The sequence below is a fragment of the Copadichromis virginalis genome, linkage group LG22 (assembly GCF_057382275.1).
Source record: "Copadichromis virginalis isolate Kocher_CV1m ecotype Utaka linkage group LG22, C_Virginalis_male_GT1.1, whole genome shotgun sequence".
In the NCBI taxonomy this organism is placed as follows: domain Eukaryota; kingdom Metazoa; phylum Chordata; class Actinopteri; order Cichliformes; family Cichlidae; genus Copadichromis; species Copadichromis virginalis.
The window spans coordinates 3,261,875-3,278,222 of record NC_140638.1 but is presented as its reverse complement, the minus strand read 5'-3'; the positions used below and the strand labels follow the sequence as shown (position 1 = coordinate 3,278,222).

Here is a 16,348-nt window from a genome sequence, read left to right as displayed (position 1 = left end):
TGAGGGTCATGCGCAGTATCTTAGCTGTTCCCAGGACTGCGCTCTTCTGGACAGAGATCTCCGATGTTGTTCCCGGGATCTGCTGGAGCCACTCGCCTAGCTAGGGAGTCACCGCACCTAGTGCTCCGATTACCACGGGGACCACCGTTACCTTCACCCTCCACATCCTCTCGAGCTCTTCTCTGAGCCCTTGGTATTTCTCCAGCTTCTCGTGTTCCTTCTTCCTGATATTGCTGTCATTCGGAACCGCTACATCGATCACTACGGCCGTCTTCTTCTGTTTGTCTACCACCACTATGTCCGGTTGGTTAGCCACCACCATTTTGTCCGTCTGTATCTGGAAGTCCCACAGGATCTTAGCTCGGTCATTCTCCACTACCCTTGGGGGCATCTCCCATTTTGACCTCGGGACTTCCAGGTTATACTCGGCACAGAAGTTCCTGTACACTATGCCGGCCACTTGGTTATGGCGTTCCATGTATGCCTTGCCTGCTAGCATCTTGCACCCTGCTGTTATGTGCTGGATTGTCTCTGGGGCATCTTTACACAGCCTGCACCTGGGGTCTTGCCTGGTGTGATAGACCCCAGCTTCTATGGATCTTGTACTCAGAGCTTGTTCTTGTGCTGCCATGATTAGTGCCTCTGTGCTGTCTTTCAGTCCAGCTTTGTCCAGCCACTGGTAGGATTTCTGGATATCAGCCACCTCCTCTATCTGCCGGTGGTACATACCGTGCAGGGGCCTGTCCTTCCATGATGGTTCCTCGTCTTCCTCCTCTTTCTTGGGTTTCTGCTGCCTGAGGTATTCACTGAGCACTCGGTCAGTTGGGGCCATCTTCCCAATGTATTCTTGGATGTTCGTTGTCTCATCCTGGACTGTGGTGCTGACACTCACCAGTCCCCGGCCCCCTTCCTTCCGCTTAGCGTACAGCCTCAGGGTGCTGGACTTGGGGTGAAACCCTCCATGCATGGTAAGGAGCTTTCTTGTCTTTATGTCAGTGGCTTCTATCTCCTCCTTTGGCCAGCCTATTACCCCAGCAGGGTATCTGATCACGGGCAGGGCGTACGTGTTGATGGCCCGGATCTTGTTCTTGCCATTCAGCTGACTCCTCAGGACCTGCCTGACCCTCTGCAGGTACTTGGTGGTTGCAGCTTTTCTAGCGGCCTCTTCATGGTTCCCATTCGCATGCGGGATCCCCAGGTACTTGTAACTGTCCTCTATGTCTGCAATGTTGCCTTCTGGTAGTTCAATCCCCTCAGTTCTGACTACCTTCCCTCTCTTTGTTACGATCCGACTACACTTCTCCAGTCCGAACGACATATATATATATATATATATATATATATATATATATATATATATGTATATATATATATATATATATATATATATATGTGTGTGTGTGTGTGTGTGTGTGTGTGTGTATGTATGTATGTATAAAAATGGTTCAGAAACCTATATCCATGAACAAAGCAAGACAAACAGTGATCGTTCGGTTTTAACTTGCGCAAGGGAAGCCCCGGTCGGTATCTCAGAAAAGTACTGTGAATCCAACCTCAGATGACTCTGACCCCAGCCTCCTCTTGCCGCCTTTCATTGAAAACAGTTACAGTTCACACAAGCACCGCCCATTGTAACCCACCTATGGTTACAAAAGATAAGGCACTGTGTGTATGTGTGTGTGAGTGTGTGTGTGTGTGTGTGCACGTGTAAGCACGTGTGTGTGCACGTGAGTGAGTGTGTGTCTCTGTGTGCGTGACTTCCTGATTACAACTGTTTTAACAACATCCTTGGTCATAAAAAAGGTCACCTCCCCCCACCCTATATATGGCTCAATTCCTGTAATGTTTCACCATACACAAACACAGGTGATGCCATAATGGCAGGAAGTTTACTAAACAAGAACACAGAACCTTCACATATGATGTGCCTGCAGGTAAACACTATAACTAATTGCCTCCCTAACATCTTACATGTATAGGGGAGGAACAGAAGAATGCCTTTGATCATACAGTTTAAGGCAAGGTTTACAAATTTAAGTACAACAATGGCAACATTTAACAATTCACTCTAACAGCAGAGAAATTTGAATTTGTGTGTACAGTATATAATAACTGATTGTTTCATATGTTAAAGTGGGTCCATATTCTGTCATTCATGAAACACACCTGATTTTGTTTGGAAACACAAATTAACACCTTTCTTTAGAATTGTACTCATTAAATATGAAGCGTTCACCATGGATCTCGTAATAGTTTATCTCCACATACTGCTTTGGATCAGGTTTTTCTAAAACTCATGAATCTTCACTGAGGGTCAAAAACAGCTCCAGACTGACTCGCAGTAAAACTGTTAGAAACTCCAGAATGATGATTTGTAACAGATTAAACAAAGTGTTTAGTTACATCTGCAGTTTTCTGAAGATAGGGACAATCTATTCTGGAAATTTGTCCATAATCAGAGAACAGTTACACTTTTATTTGGTGACACTACTGGTGGTGAATTATTTCAAAATGTTAAAGACGTCTTATTTCATTAAATGTTTTTACTGTTGATGTGTACTCATTATCTCAAATTGTAAAACAGGATTAATGATTCATCTCACTGCTTTACTTTTCTGCAGCTGTTTCAGATCAGTTCCTCTTCAGCTGAGAGGTTTTTGTACGATGGTTTTTCACTGTGTGAACGGGAAGCTGTAACCACTTTGTCCACAATAATAAACTCCTGCATCTTCAGCCTGAACTCCACTGATGGTCAGAGTGAAGTCAGTTCCTGACTGACTTCCACTGAAGCGATCAGGAATTCCAGACTGACGACTGGTTGCATATGAAACAAGCAGTTTAGGAGATTCTGCAGGTTTCTGAAGATACCAGTGCAGGTAGCTACCCATACTTGAACTGGCTTTACATCTGATAGAGACGGTCTGTCCTGGAACAACAGACTGAGCTGTAGGAGTCTGAGTCAGGATGATTTCTGCTGATGAACCTGAAAATATTAATGAGATGAGAAGAGTTATTGAGAAAAATCCATCTTGGAGAAAATTTACTTGAATTTGAAGTGTGGAGTTGGCTGCATGCTGAGGTTTTCACAGAGAGTCTCACCCTGAACAAGGAGCCCCAGGGTGGCCAGCAGTAGAGTCAGTGACATCATCATTGTGCTGCTGGTGTGTGAGTGGCTCTGAAAGGCCTGGACAGCCACTGATCAACACTGGCCTCTTAACAGCTGTGAGCAGAGAGGCAGGACACATATGCAAACACACAGAGTCAGTCAGCTGCAGCTGTTTCCTCCTCAGTGCTGAAGCCATTTCCACTTTACATTATTACATATTGAGGACATCGAATGTTCTGACAGTTAATTGTAGATTATAAAAAAATGCTTTGCAGTTTCTACTCTGGTCTTTTCACAAGTCATTAGTAACAACAATATGGTTTTTCCAGTTTGACACAGGTGTTTACAATGTGGAGATGTGAATAGAGAAACATACCACATGAAGTGATGCTGAGATCAAAATAGATGATAAACTCCAACCATCAGTCTTGGACATTTGCAAAAGCTGTAAACATGGAAGCCATGTGAGTTTCTCCCAAACAAAAACCTTTGTGAGCTCAGATTTCCTCTGGTTTTTATTGTGATGACTGTAACTGTAAGTTTTTAAGTATTTCTCAGCGATAGATGTGTCTCCACCTTTGAGTAAGATCAGGTGTTGTGAATGAAAACTCCACCTCAGCTCTTAGTGGTGAGATTCAGAAATCAGAATCAGATTGTTCCATCTGTAATCTCAGTTTGATCAAATCAAGTCTTTAACTGACTTTTGAGCAGAATCAGATCCGAAGAAGCTGGAGAAGTTTCATGAAGATTATTGTTTTTGATTCAAGTCTTCACATTTGAAAGATACAGCTGTAAATGATATTTTCCAGAGTGAACCTGAGGTCAAAGTTCACTAAGCATTTTCTCATTCTCTGTCTGACGGCTCCTTTCAAGTTTTGGCAAATCAGATAAAAGGTGAGAAAGTAACAGACTGTGAACAGCAGTCAGTGCAGTTTCTGTTCAGTCTGTTCTGTTTTTCACTGTGTGAACACCCACTGACTGTTAGAACTGTGAAGACAGTAATAAACTGCTGCATCTTCAGCCTGGACTCCACTGATGGTCAGAGTGAAGTCAGAGTTTGATCCACTGCCTGTAAAACGAGCTGGAATCCCTGATTCTAGAGTGTCAGCATAGTTAATGAGACGTTTAGGAACTCCTCCATCTTTTTGTTGGTGTCAGAACTAGTCATGGTCTGCTCTTTGATGAACTCTAATGGGTTTTAGAGGCAGAGGATATTTAGCCTTTTAATGATTTGATTTAAATGTCAAGAAATAGAAGAAAACAAAATCCAATCCCACCTGGATTATGACACTTTTACTGGTGGAGTGAATTAAACAATACTATTCACAATTAAACCTGGACATATTGGAAAAAAGCAATTAAAAAAAGAATGATTGGAATCTATGTGAAGGACTGATGGAGACTTCTTCTCTTTACCTGTTTCCAAGTAATACAAACTTGATGATTTGATGCATGAGAGGGAAGTGAAACAAAGTGAGAGCGAGTGACTGTCAGAGCAGATCAAAAAATTTAAAAAACACCTGACAGAAACTTCTGGAGTCCCAGTGTGCTGCACAAAGACAGTTCATTGAATTCAATGCAAACCTGTGGATGAAGGTGGGCTCTGTGAGGTCATCCAAGGCCTCCTCACACTAGAGTGATTGAGGAGAGACCAGTGTTCCCAGTTGAAGTATTGTTTTACACTCCTGTTTTCAGTCTGCAGTTTCTAACACTGTCACGCTCCAGATTCATCCATAATGTCGATGTAGATGGCTGCTGTAAGACTTTGAAATAATAAATATCTTTCATATGTGCAAAACGTTTGACTTTGTGTACAATAGTAACAGTGGTTAAATTATTAGTTCTAAAGGAAAAATTCAGTCATCACAGGTCATTTTTTATGTTATAAGGACTGTTTACAAACTTCTCACGTCCACTTTTATTTTATATTCATTCAGATTATTTCCTCATGTTTCTCTCTGAATATTTGAATTTAAAAAAGTCCAAACAATAAAGATACTTTAGTCTTGGTATCAAAGAGCAGGGCATCGTCTTTATAAAGGGATTTAGAAAAAAAAAGGTTGCTGTTAATATTTAATAAATCAAGTGTAGTCGTGCATATTTCGTTTGAACTCATAATTTTAGTCATGTGTTTTGACATAAAATGTAAACTAGAAATATTTAATTAAAGGCCAGTGATGATTCATTTATGTCTTTAAAAATGCTTTATATTTGACTCTGTACTGAATTATTAAATATCGAATACACTGATGAAAACTTAAAAAAATGTAAAAAAATAATCCCTTTTTTCTCAAAACAGAGCAGGGAAGAGCTGGAAAGTTTTTTTTAAAAAGTATTTGATAAAAATGTTTGAAAGAGATAAAATTCGATTCACTCCACACTGGTTTAATATACCAAATGTAAAATATATGAAAAGCAAATATTCAAAATCTAAACTGAAATTATTTCAGTGTTATTTTTGGTAACTTATCTGTTCACATTGTAATATTTCCACATTTAAAATGTATATTTTATGGTGTATTGTGTAACTACAGCTGTTGATCAGTTCCTCTTCAGCTGTTTGAGGTTTTTGTACGGCGTTGTATCACTGTGTGAGTGGGAAGCTGTTATGCTGCTGACAGTAATAAACTCCTGCATCTTCAGTTTGAACTCCACTGATGATCAGAGTGAAGTCAGTCTGAACTGCTGTTGCCCGAAAACGATCTGGAACTCCAGACTGACGAGCTGTAGTATCAGCTATCAGGAGTTTAGGAGCTTTTCCAGATTTCTGAAGGTACCAGTTAATGTCATCACCTATAGATGTACTGGATTTACATCTGATAGAGACAGTCTGTCCTGGAACAACAGACTGAGCTTTAGGAGTCTGAGTCAGGACGATTTCTGCTGATGAACCTGAAAACATGAAAAGAGGAGAAGTTTAGAGAAAGATGATCAAACATTAGAGGATCATTTCTCTAACATGGAGAACAGATGGAAGAAGGTCAGTGCTGCTGGTTTCAGAGTTTCTCCATCATAGCAGAACATCATTGTGGTGAACCTGGCTGCATGCTGAAGCAAAGTTTTCACAGAGAGTCTCACCCTGAACAAGGAGCCCCAGGGTGGCCAGCAGTAGAGTCAGTGACATCATCATTGTGCTGCTGGTGTGTGAGTGGCTCTGAAAGGCCTGGACAGCCACTGATCAACACTGGCCTCTTAACAGCTGTGAGCAGAGAGGCAGGACACATATGCAAACACACAGAGTCAGTCATCTTTCCTCATCATGTGACACGTTCGTCCTTTAGTTAGTGCAGTGCTTTTTTGTTTTACTTTGTATTTTTATTTATTCAACTTGCATTTATTAATTAAAGATATTTCAGCACACAGGAACACGTATATTTACTTAAGTATCCAAATCTCCACAATGTTTTATCAATTTGCGTTTAAAAGCTTAAACTTGACCAATTTTTCTTTTCCAATTTCTTCCATCATTTACTTTCAGAGAGTGTGTGATGACTCATGCTGTGGTAGCCATGAATATAAATAATTATATATTATTATACATATACATAAATGCATTAATTGTTACCTTTCTTGAAAATGTATCAGCCCTGATACTACAACCCCACACACCACTGCCAATCCATAACCTAGTAAAGACGTAGTGTCGATCTGCAGGACCAGCACCCCAATACAGCAAGTCTGGATCAGCTCTCTGTTTAAAAAGTTCTCATCTCTGATCCTATCCTGACGTTTAACAAAACTAAATAGAAAAAGGTTATTTTGTCTGTTTTGCTCTTTTAAAGAAGACTCTTTCTTTAGTTAATCGATTTTGTGAGCCAAAGATTTCCCAGCTGTTGAATATTAAAAAGCTTTCTCATGCTGTCAGTGTCATATCAATGAATATAAAAAAGCCAAGATTTTACTGAAGAATGCAGAGGAAGATGTAGATCCTTTTCATAAATGGAGACTTAAACGACATCTATTATATTTGTTCTGAGTGATCACTAGTGTCATTAAACTTTTCAATCTTGAGTTGAGTGAGCTTTTCCAGGATGACAGGAGGAACTATGTGTCACGGCTGAGCAGCCGGTGTGTTTGTGGAGTGGACCCAAGTGCAACCACAGAAGAAGAGAGAAGTTTAAACAAAAGGCGAGCCCTTTATTTGGCTGGAAAAACCCCACAGGAATAACGTCTAAATGTCAAGGAGATTTTGGGCCGATGTGTTAGACAGAGCTCTCGTCTGCATGATTTGGGAGAAAGGGCCTCATCCCTCCAGTACAGTTCAAATTCTTTGAGAATCAGTGCCAAGGAGCACTGAAGATGTTCCTTTCAGTGCCAACTAGACACTAGAATATTTTTTAAATGTATATATATTTCAGTTTATTGGAGGCAAATATGTCTTTATGTATTTTTCAGTATTTATGGATTTATCACAATTAACCTACACTGTATATCACGTGAAAAAAAAAAAGATATTTGAGGGAATCAAAAAGGTCTCAGTTTATACTGACACATATTAAATCAAGTTTTAGATTCCATTTTAAATTGATGATTTCATTACTGATTGATTTGATATCATCAGAGGAAGAAGTCCCATTTTCAAAACTCATATATTCAAAATAAAAATATATCTTCTTTAAATATGTAGCACTGCAATAATTTCATTTTTTTTAGATCAGTTGGTAAAACTGAAAAGGAAGGAGTGAATGATTTTGTTGAGTTTGTTTGTTTCAGAGTCAGAGAGCCGTGTCTCTCTACAGTCAGAGGTTTTTGTACGGCGCCTCAATGAGTTTGTATCACTGTGGTGGACTTTTGGTGGAGGAACCAGACTGGAATTTGGAAGTAAGTCAGACTTAGAGCTTTTTTAAATATTTTTTTTTTTTCATTCCTTTCATTTCCTTTAATATTCAGCATACTAGGAAACAATTTATATTAACGAATCATTACTTTATAATTTCATAATATTTTCTGGCCTATGAACAAAGTTTGCTTTTAAAACGCATATTCAAAAACTCATAACATTTTCTAATGAAAGCCTAGGATGTTTCATAGTATTAATTATTATTTGTAGTTCTGATGATAAAGTTGTATTTTGAGGGCTTGTAGGTTTAGTTCAGTCTGACAGAGTCAGAGAGCCGTGCCTCTCTACAGTCAGAGGTTTTTGTACGGCGCCTCAATGAGTTTGTATCACTGTGGTGGACTTTTGGTGGAGGAACCAGACTGGATGTTGGAAGTAAGTTAATTAAACTGTGTTTATTATTAAATGTTTTATCATTTTCTTTTATAACTACTTGTTAGACTGCTTAGATGAGAGAAAAGTATTTTTTTTTAATTAAAACAATTTAGTGTTTGATGTTTGTCCTTTTTACTGGACTAATTCAGATGAGCTCTGCAAGTTTCTCTTGTTTAATCTACATTTCTGTCACAGTAAAATATATGTAGACAAGAGTAAACTTCATCATCTTATGATTAGTTTGTAAATTTCATCCACACCAGCTGCTGTTTGGATGAGTTAAAGTTTGCTTTCTGATGTTTTTATCGTGTCAGATGTTTCAGATTTAGTTTGAAATCATGTGAGCTGTTCAATAACATTTCAAATCTACATGAATGAGTAGCTGCTCTGTGCTTGTGTCCACTAATGTCTTCAGTCGTCCATGATTTAGACTTCTAATCATTTTAAAGCCAAACTTCTGCTGTAAATGTTTCCACATCTGCTTCTTTTATTTCCAGTGTAGTTTGAACATATTTCAGCTCAAACTGTGTGATGATTCTCTCTGTGCTGATATGCATGAGAGGTTTCTGAAAGGGAAGTGAAACAATGTGTGAGTGAATGACTGGTGGAGCAGAAAAAACACCTGACAGAAACTTCTTAACAGAGAAAATCAAATTGTGGTTCCTGTCCTCTAAGCTGATTGGTGTTTCCTAGGTGATACCCGCCCCGCCCTGAAGGTGCTGGGTCCCTCCAACAAGGAGCTGGAGCAGGGGAAGGCCACGCTCATGTGTGTGGCCAACAAGGGCTTCCCCTCAGACTGGAGTCTGTCCTGGAAGACGAGCGACAGCAGTGGCAGCAGCAGCATCAGAGGGGAGGAGAGCAGAGCAGGACTCCTGGAGTGCTGCAGAATGACGGCCTCTACAGCTGGAGCAGCACCCTGACGCTCACTGCAGACCAGTGGGGGAAGGTGGGCTCTGTGACCTGTGAGGCCACCCAGGGCTCCCAGTCTCTGGTCTCAGAGATACTGAGGAGAGACCAGTGTTCCCAGTCCTGATGTCAATCACTGAGTCTTTGATGTTGATTTTCTTCTGTCTCTTTGTTTCTTTGTGTTTGCAGATTTAAAAAATAAACTCATTAAATAGTCATATTTCCATCTCATAATGACAACAATCATAGCAACAATCTCCTCTAGTTTCATCCTTTTGTGTCTGTTGTAAAGCTGATATTTCAAACTCTTAAAAGAATAAAAACGTACCGAGAAAACATGTTCTTTGACTCTGTGAGTTTAATAAATGCACATTAAAAAATTAAGATTTTGTAATATTTGTAAAACAGACCAAAATAAAAATGTAAACAGACACATCAAGTGTAATGTGCAGTGAAAATGGTTAAATATATTTTTTAATCCACATATTAAATATTTCTCTATAAGATGTTGAGGTCATGTCAACCATAGATTATCTGTGTGCTCTTCATAATTTCTAGTCTCAAAGCTGTTTTATGATCTACATTTTAATCTGATCTAAAACCTAATAAGTAAAATTAAAGAGCAGGGTGTCATCTGTATGTTTAAACAGAGATCATTTAAATCAAGTTCAAGTGAAGATTTACTGAAGTTTGATTAATGAACTATTTGTCAGTGAAACTGTGATGAAGCACCAAAGCAGAGAAGAGTCTAGAAGCTGGTGGTGGCAGAGGTGAAGCAGGTGGAGACTTAGCTGAGGATAATTGTCAGGATGAGGTGGAGATCAGGAGTCTGAGAGTTAAAGCACACAAAACAGAGGCTGAGTAACTCACAGAAGGCAGCGAGACAATAACTGGACTCAAATAATGACGACAGAATTGAGCTTGAAGTGGACATGATGTTAAGAACAGACTAACAGAACAAACACAGGAATGCAGGCAGATGAGAGACTACAGGTCTGCTTTAATCAACTTATATAGAAGTTAATCTCTTCTAGTGTTCACAGCAAAATGAGAGAAACTCACTTCACTAAACCTCTTAACACAAGAAAAAGACCACGGTCTGTCAGGATGATCACATCTTATTTTCATTGGTTTCAGATTTAGGTAGGACTTTATATTAATGTCACACTTTTAAGCATTAGTAAGATATTATTTTAAAGAGAAACATTTTAGTTCTTTGTTCTGTCTACATTAATACTTTGGAAACTGACTAAATAACTTTAGGTTTTTACAACAGTAACAGTGATTCGTTTGTGCTGGAAATATCCAAATGAGGCTAAATCTTCACTGAACACATCCCCTACAAACACTGTTATAACAGCCTGCTTGATTTGTTAATCAGCAGAATATCAGAATATTATAGACACTAGTTGTGATGTGACTACAATGATTTTCTGGATTTGTGTGATGAAGGACTGCAGCTGAGCTCCACAGAAGCATCAGTTTAATATTTAACAGCTTACAAATAGAAAAGAGCTGCTCATCAGTGCAGAAACACTGACAGCAGTATTTGTATTTCTAATGACAGCTTGTTATATTTTACAACTTGGATTAATATAAAAATCTTTAATGAGCAAAAACAACATTTTTTTTCTTTGTGGACCTTCCAGCTACGTCTTTTCATCTGAACTTATTGTTATAAATGTAGAAACTAAGAATGAGTCAGACTGATGGGCTGCAGAGAACATCAGTCATCTAAAAATAATGTTAATGTGTTAAACATCTGGAGCCAGTGTTGTGTCTGTATTCTGTGACTCATTAAACATTTATCTTTTTATTCGGGGACACCACTTCATTTTTTTTTTTCATGTTACTAACAACGTATTCAATAAATTTATGAATGTTAAACTGTGAGTGCACACAAATGAACTTCCACAGTAAATATTAAAGTAATCGTTCCTCCCAGTCTTGTAGTTTGTTCTGCAGCTGTTGCTTCAGATCAGTTCCTCTTCAGCTGAGAGGTTTTTGTACGACAGATTTTCACTGTGTAAACAGAGTGTTTGTTTTTCAGCCTGAATTTATGTTTAGATTATTTAAATTAAACTTTATTTTTTATGTTGAGCTGTATGATATTTATTGATTTTATTTTCATATATTTTAACATGAAGGTCGTATTTTACTGATAACTGTTAAAATTTAACAAATCATAGATGATATTATGGTGGTTCTAGTATGGAATGGAGGTCAAAGGTCACAATGAGTTTTCTCTATAATTATTCGACTTGTTGAACATGTTGACTGATTTTTACTTAATTTTTAGGGAAAAGAGAAAAAGAAACTGTTTTTAGATTGGAAGCAAATGTGTGTGTGTGTGTGTGTGTGTGTGTGTGTGTGTGTGTGTGTCCTCAGTGAACTGTATCAGTCTCTGCAGTATCTTCCAGCTGCAGCAGTCACTTCAGTTTCTGTTCAGTCTGACTGAGGGAGGTTTTTGTACGACTGTTTTTCACTGTGTGAACACATGCTGACTGTTAGGATAGTGAAAACTCTGACAGTAATAAACTGCTGCATCTTCAGCCTGGACTCCACTGATGGTCAGAGTGAAGTCAGAGTTTGATCCACTGCCTGTAAAACGAGCTGGAATCCCTGATACTCGAGTGCTAGCATAGTAAATGAGCAGTTTAGGAACTCCTCCATCTTTCTGTTGGTACCATGAAAGGTCAATACCACTATTTACTCTATGACTCGTTTTGCAGTTGATGCTCACAGATGCTCCCACAGCAGAGCTCACTGCTCCAGGCTGAGTCACTGTGATCTGTCCTCTGGACTCTGAGGACACAGAGACAAAGACATAAAGCAGCTTCATGGTTTTGTGGGCTTCATTTCAGAGGGACAGATGTTGATAGAGGAGAGGAGTTTGATTCTCTGGACTTTACCTGTGAAGCAGCAGCAGAGGAGAGTCCAGATGAGGACGCAGATCAAAGTCATGTTTTTGATGAGGAGGATTTTTGTGGCTTCTGTTGTGATGAAGGACAGCTGTCAGTCATCCAGTGTTCAACTCTCAGGACTATAAACTCTCCCAGAGCACTGGAGCATGGTGCTGCTGATGCAAAGTGCCTCTCTATGGAAATCATCTGACTGACCAAGTTTAGAGGCACAATGTGAAAAAGTAAAGGTCTGGACTTCACTACATGTTTTTACAACATTCTGTACGCCACGCAGATCCTGATGGGTTTGAAGAACTACTAACTGATTATATTTAAAATAAGTTCAATGTCAATTTTAAAATATTGCTGTAGGACACCATTCAGATGGCTGTGATCCAAAATTAAATATGGTTCAGACATCATGATACAACATGATTTCCTCCAGTACCATCCACCTCCAACATATATTACAGTTTCTCTCAGTCGCTTTGGTGCAGTTCTCAAATCAGTGATGCTTTTCCCCAATCAAATTAGCCTTTCTCATTGTTTTCATACACACATACACACTGCTGTTGTTTCTACACTAATAAAGGGATTTGTTACTTCGTTGATCCACAACTCACAGCTCACAACTGTAGTGATCGGGCTGTGTCCAGGCAGGAATTGGACCCAAACTCAAACTCACTGGAAACAGGACTGAACTCAAAGTGGCAGCTTTTATTGCTGAACAGAAAACTCCACAAAACCTAAACTGGGAAGAATCTAACAAAACACACACAGCACGAGGAAGATCACGGCACTGTAGTAATCAATCAATCAATCAATCAATCAATCTTTACATGAGCCAGGTGAGGAAACACTATCACAGGGAGCCGTCTGCACCGGGAGCCTCCAGGCTGGGCAAAGAAGCCCCCCAGCCAGGCTGAGAATGTGTCGATGATGTGAACAGAACACACATATAGTTTAATGAGTATTATTTTGCTTTTCTCCATCTCATCAGTTTTGTAAGGTTAAAAAAATACAAAAAAAACATCAGACGTGATTTTTGTTTCTGAAAACAGTTTTAAACTTCTCATTAGCTGTCACAGTCCGGGTGAGCTGCTGGTAAATTTCCACCATGTTCTCCTGTGTCTGCCCCTGGGCAGAGCCGTCATCTCCTCACATGGAGCCAATCTGGAGCAACCTACTCAGGATATTTAAGACCAGCGTTGCCGTCTCTTCACTGCTAGTTTGTCAACTTACCCTCGGTGGTAACAGGCTACCATGCTTCATGCTCCTTGCCCAAGTCAATGCACTCGGCCATACTCACTGCAGTTTCATGCTCCGTCTCCTGGGAAGGATTTCAATATCACACCTGCTGCCCTCTTCCCACTGCTTCTCACAGGATCCCTTGGAGCTCAGGTCAGCTCATCTTAAATCTATTCAGCTCACCTGGACCTTCACCTACTCCCCTCAAAGTACCACCAACTCCACCTGCAACATATTTGATGTCTTAAAACGACGGTGAAAGTGTTTTATGAAGTGTCTTTTGCATAGATGAGTCTGTGTGGTGAAAAAGGCCTTACATATTTGGAGAGCTGCATTAAGAGTGGTGAGAATGACGTTCCTGATGTAAGACTTTCACCAAAGCAACTGAGAAAAGCAGTGATGGGGAAACATTTACTGGAGTTCATTTAAGTGTTCACGAATAAATGTCAGTGAAGTCGTTTGAAAACGTGTGTGTGTGTGTGAAACATGTCAAAAGTGAACCAAAGCAACACATGGTGATAAAACCCGAATTGAATGGTAATGTTTACCAGTTAGAAGCCTTCACAGTGAGAACAGCACAGAGCACAGTCTTCTCTACCTGGAAGGAATTTTCAAAACTTCCTAAAACACCATTATTTGTAGACAGAATTCCAAAATAGAAATAAAAACTCATTAAAAAAACCCTGTATGTGTAGGCAGCGTCTTAACAATGGACATGTTCATTCAGAAATTAAAAAAAACATTATAGAAAAAAATGCTGGTACACTTTCCAGAACTTAATATTTTTGTGAAATTCAAAACATAACTACATGAATCTGAAGTGTTTTTGAAGCGTTTTAGGCTGAGAATTAGTTTCAGTGTTTAGAGTTGTGAAAAAATAAGTGTCAGGTTTCAAGAGATATTTTCACATGTGAAAGCTGTAAAATCTACATTTTGAAATCAGATTCTTTAAATATTGTTGTAATGGGCTTTATTTGCTTTAATTACACTATTATAATATTATTAAATGATACAAACAGTGAATGATTTTGTTGAGTTTGTTTGTCTCAGAGTCAGAGAGCCGTGTCTCTCTACAGTCAGAGGTTTTTGTACGGCGCCTCAATCAGTTTGTATCACTGTGGTACACGTTCGGTGGAGGAACCAGACTGGATGTTGGAAGTAAGTCAAACTTAAACCGCTTTTACTTTAACAGATTTCTTTCTTGCAATTATCTTGACTTTTCTGTTCAGTGTGCCAGAAAAAAACTCGGTAAAATATTTTTTCCATAAATTTTCATGAAGAAACAAAGTTAGCTTCAGAATAAATGTTAAAATGAATATTAACAAATGATATAAAACATCAGAGTGGACTTGAGGATATTTTACATATACATACATCTGGTTAAGTCTAGAGAGCTTTTAGTTTTAATCCAGTCTGACAGAGTCAGAGAGCCGTGTCTCTCTACAGTCAGAGGTTTTTGTACGGCGCCTCAATGAGTTTGTATCACTGTGGTGGACTTTTGGTGGAGGAACCAGACTGGATGTTGGAAGTAAGTTAATTAAACTGTGTTTATTATTAAATATTGTATCATTTTATTTAATAATTATTTGTTAGGCTGCTTAGATGAGAGAAAAATACTTTTTTATTTAAAATAATTTAGTGTTTGATGTTTGTCCTTTTTACTGGACTAATTCAGATGAGCTCTGCGAGTTTCTCTTGTTTAATCTACATTTCTGTCACAGTAAAATGTAGACAAGAGTAAACTTCATCATCTTATGATTAGTTTGTAAATTTCCACCACATCAGCTGCTGTTTGGATGAGTTAAAGTTTGCTTTCTGATGTTTTTATCGTGTCAGATGTTTCAGATTTAGTTTGAAATCATGTGAGCTGTTCAATAACATTTCAAATCTATATGAATGAGTAGCTGCTCTGTGCTTGTGTCCACTAATGTCTTCAGTCGTCCATGATTTAGACTTCTAATCATTTTAAAGCCAAACTTCTGCTGTAAATGTTTCCACATCTGCTTCTTTTATTTCCAGTGTAGTTTGAACATATTTCAGCTCAAACTGTGTGATGATTCTCTCTGTGCTGATATGCATGAGAGGTTTCTTAAAGGGAAGTGAAACAATGTGTGAGTGAATGACTGGTGGAGCAGAAAAAACACCTGACAGAAACTTCTTAACGGAGAAATTCAAATTGTGGTTCCTGTCCTCTAAGCTGATTGGTGTTTCCTAGGTGATACCCGCCCCGCCCTGAAGGTGCTGGGTCCCTCCAACAAGGAGCTGGAGCAGGGGAAGGCCACGCTCATGTGTGTGGCCAACAAGGGCTTCCCCTCAGACTGGAGTCTGTCCTGGAAGACGAGCGACAGCAGTGGCAGCAGCAGCATCAGAGGGGAGGAGAGCAGGACTCCTGGAGTGCTGCAGAATGACGGCCTCTACAGCTGGAGCAGCACCCTGACGCTCACTGCAGACCAGTGGGGGAAGGTGGGCTCTGTGACCTGTGAGGCCACCCAGGGCTCCCACACTCCGGTCTCAGAGATACTGAGGAGAGACCAGTGTTCCCAGTCCTGATGTCAATCACTGAGTCTTTGATGTTGATTTTCTTCTGTCTCTTTGTTTCTTTGTGTTTGCAGATTTAAAAAATAAACTCATTAAACAGTCATGTTTCCATCTCATAATGACAACAATCAGAGCAACAATCTCCTCTAGTTTCATCCTTTTGTGTCTGTTGTAAAGCTGATATTTCAAACTCTTAAAAGAATAAAAATGTACCAAGAAAACATGTTCTTTGACTCTGTGAGTTTGATCGATGCACATTTAAAAAAGAGAGATTTTGTAACATTTATTAAACCAGACCAAAATAAAAATGTCTACAGACACACCAAGTGTAATGTGCAGTCAACATGGTTAAATATATTCTTATACACACATTTAGTGTTTTCTATAAGATGTTGAGGTCCAACCATAGATTGTCTGTGTGCTCTTCATATTTTC

General features: G+C 39.2%; 2 pseudogenes and 2 gene segments (V, D, J or C); 2 read left to right on the top strand and 2 right to left on the bottom strand.

Moving 5' to 3' along the window:
* Positions 1-2,672: 2,672 nt before the first annotated feature.
* Positions 2,673-3,145, bottom strand: LOC146682417 (immunoglobulin kappa variable 6D-21-like). The segment is given in 2 exon segments: positions 2,673-2,983; positions 3,100-3,145. Coding segments are annotated over 2 exon segments (357 nt in total).
* Positions 3,146-5,663: 2,518 nt separating this feature from the next.
* Positions 5,664-6,283, bottom strand: LOC146682416 (Ig kappa chain V region GOM-like). The segment is given in 2 exon segments: positions 5,664-5,998; positions 6,185-6,283. Coding segments are annotated over 2 exon segments (360 nt in total).
* A 1,508-nt stretch (positions 6,284-7,791) lies between these two features.
* LOC146682415 (Ig kappa-b4 chain C region pseudogene) lies at positions 7,792-9,562 on the top strand (annotated as a pseudogene). Its single transcript, XR_014917737.1, has 2 exons — positions 7,792-7,927; positions 9,012-9,562. The product of XR_014917737.1 is annotated as an Ig kappa-b4 chain C region pseudogene (transcript).
* A 4,101-nt stretch (positions 9,563-13,663) lies between these two features.
* Positions 13,664-16,136, top strand: LOC146682414 (Ig kappa-b4 chain C region pseudogene; annotated as a pseudogene). Its single transcript, XR_014917736.1, has 3 exons — positions 13,664-13,718; positions 14,426-14,533; positions 15,591-16,136. The product of XR_014917736.1 is annotated as an Ig kappa-b4 chain C region pseudogene (transcript).
* Positions 16,137-16,348: the final 212 nt, after the last annotated feature.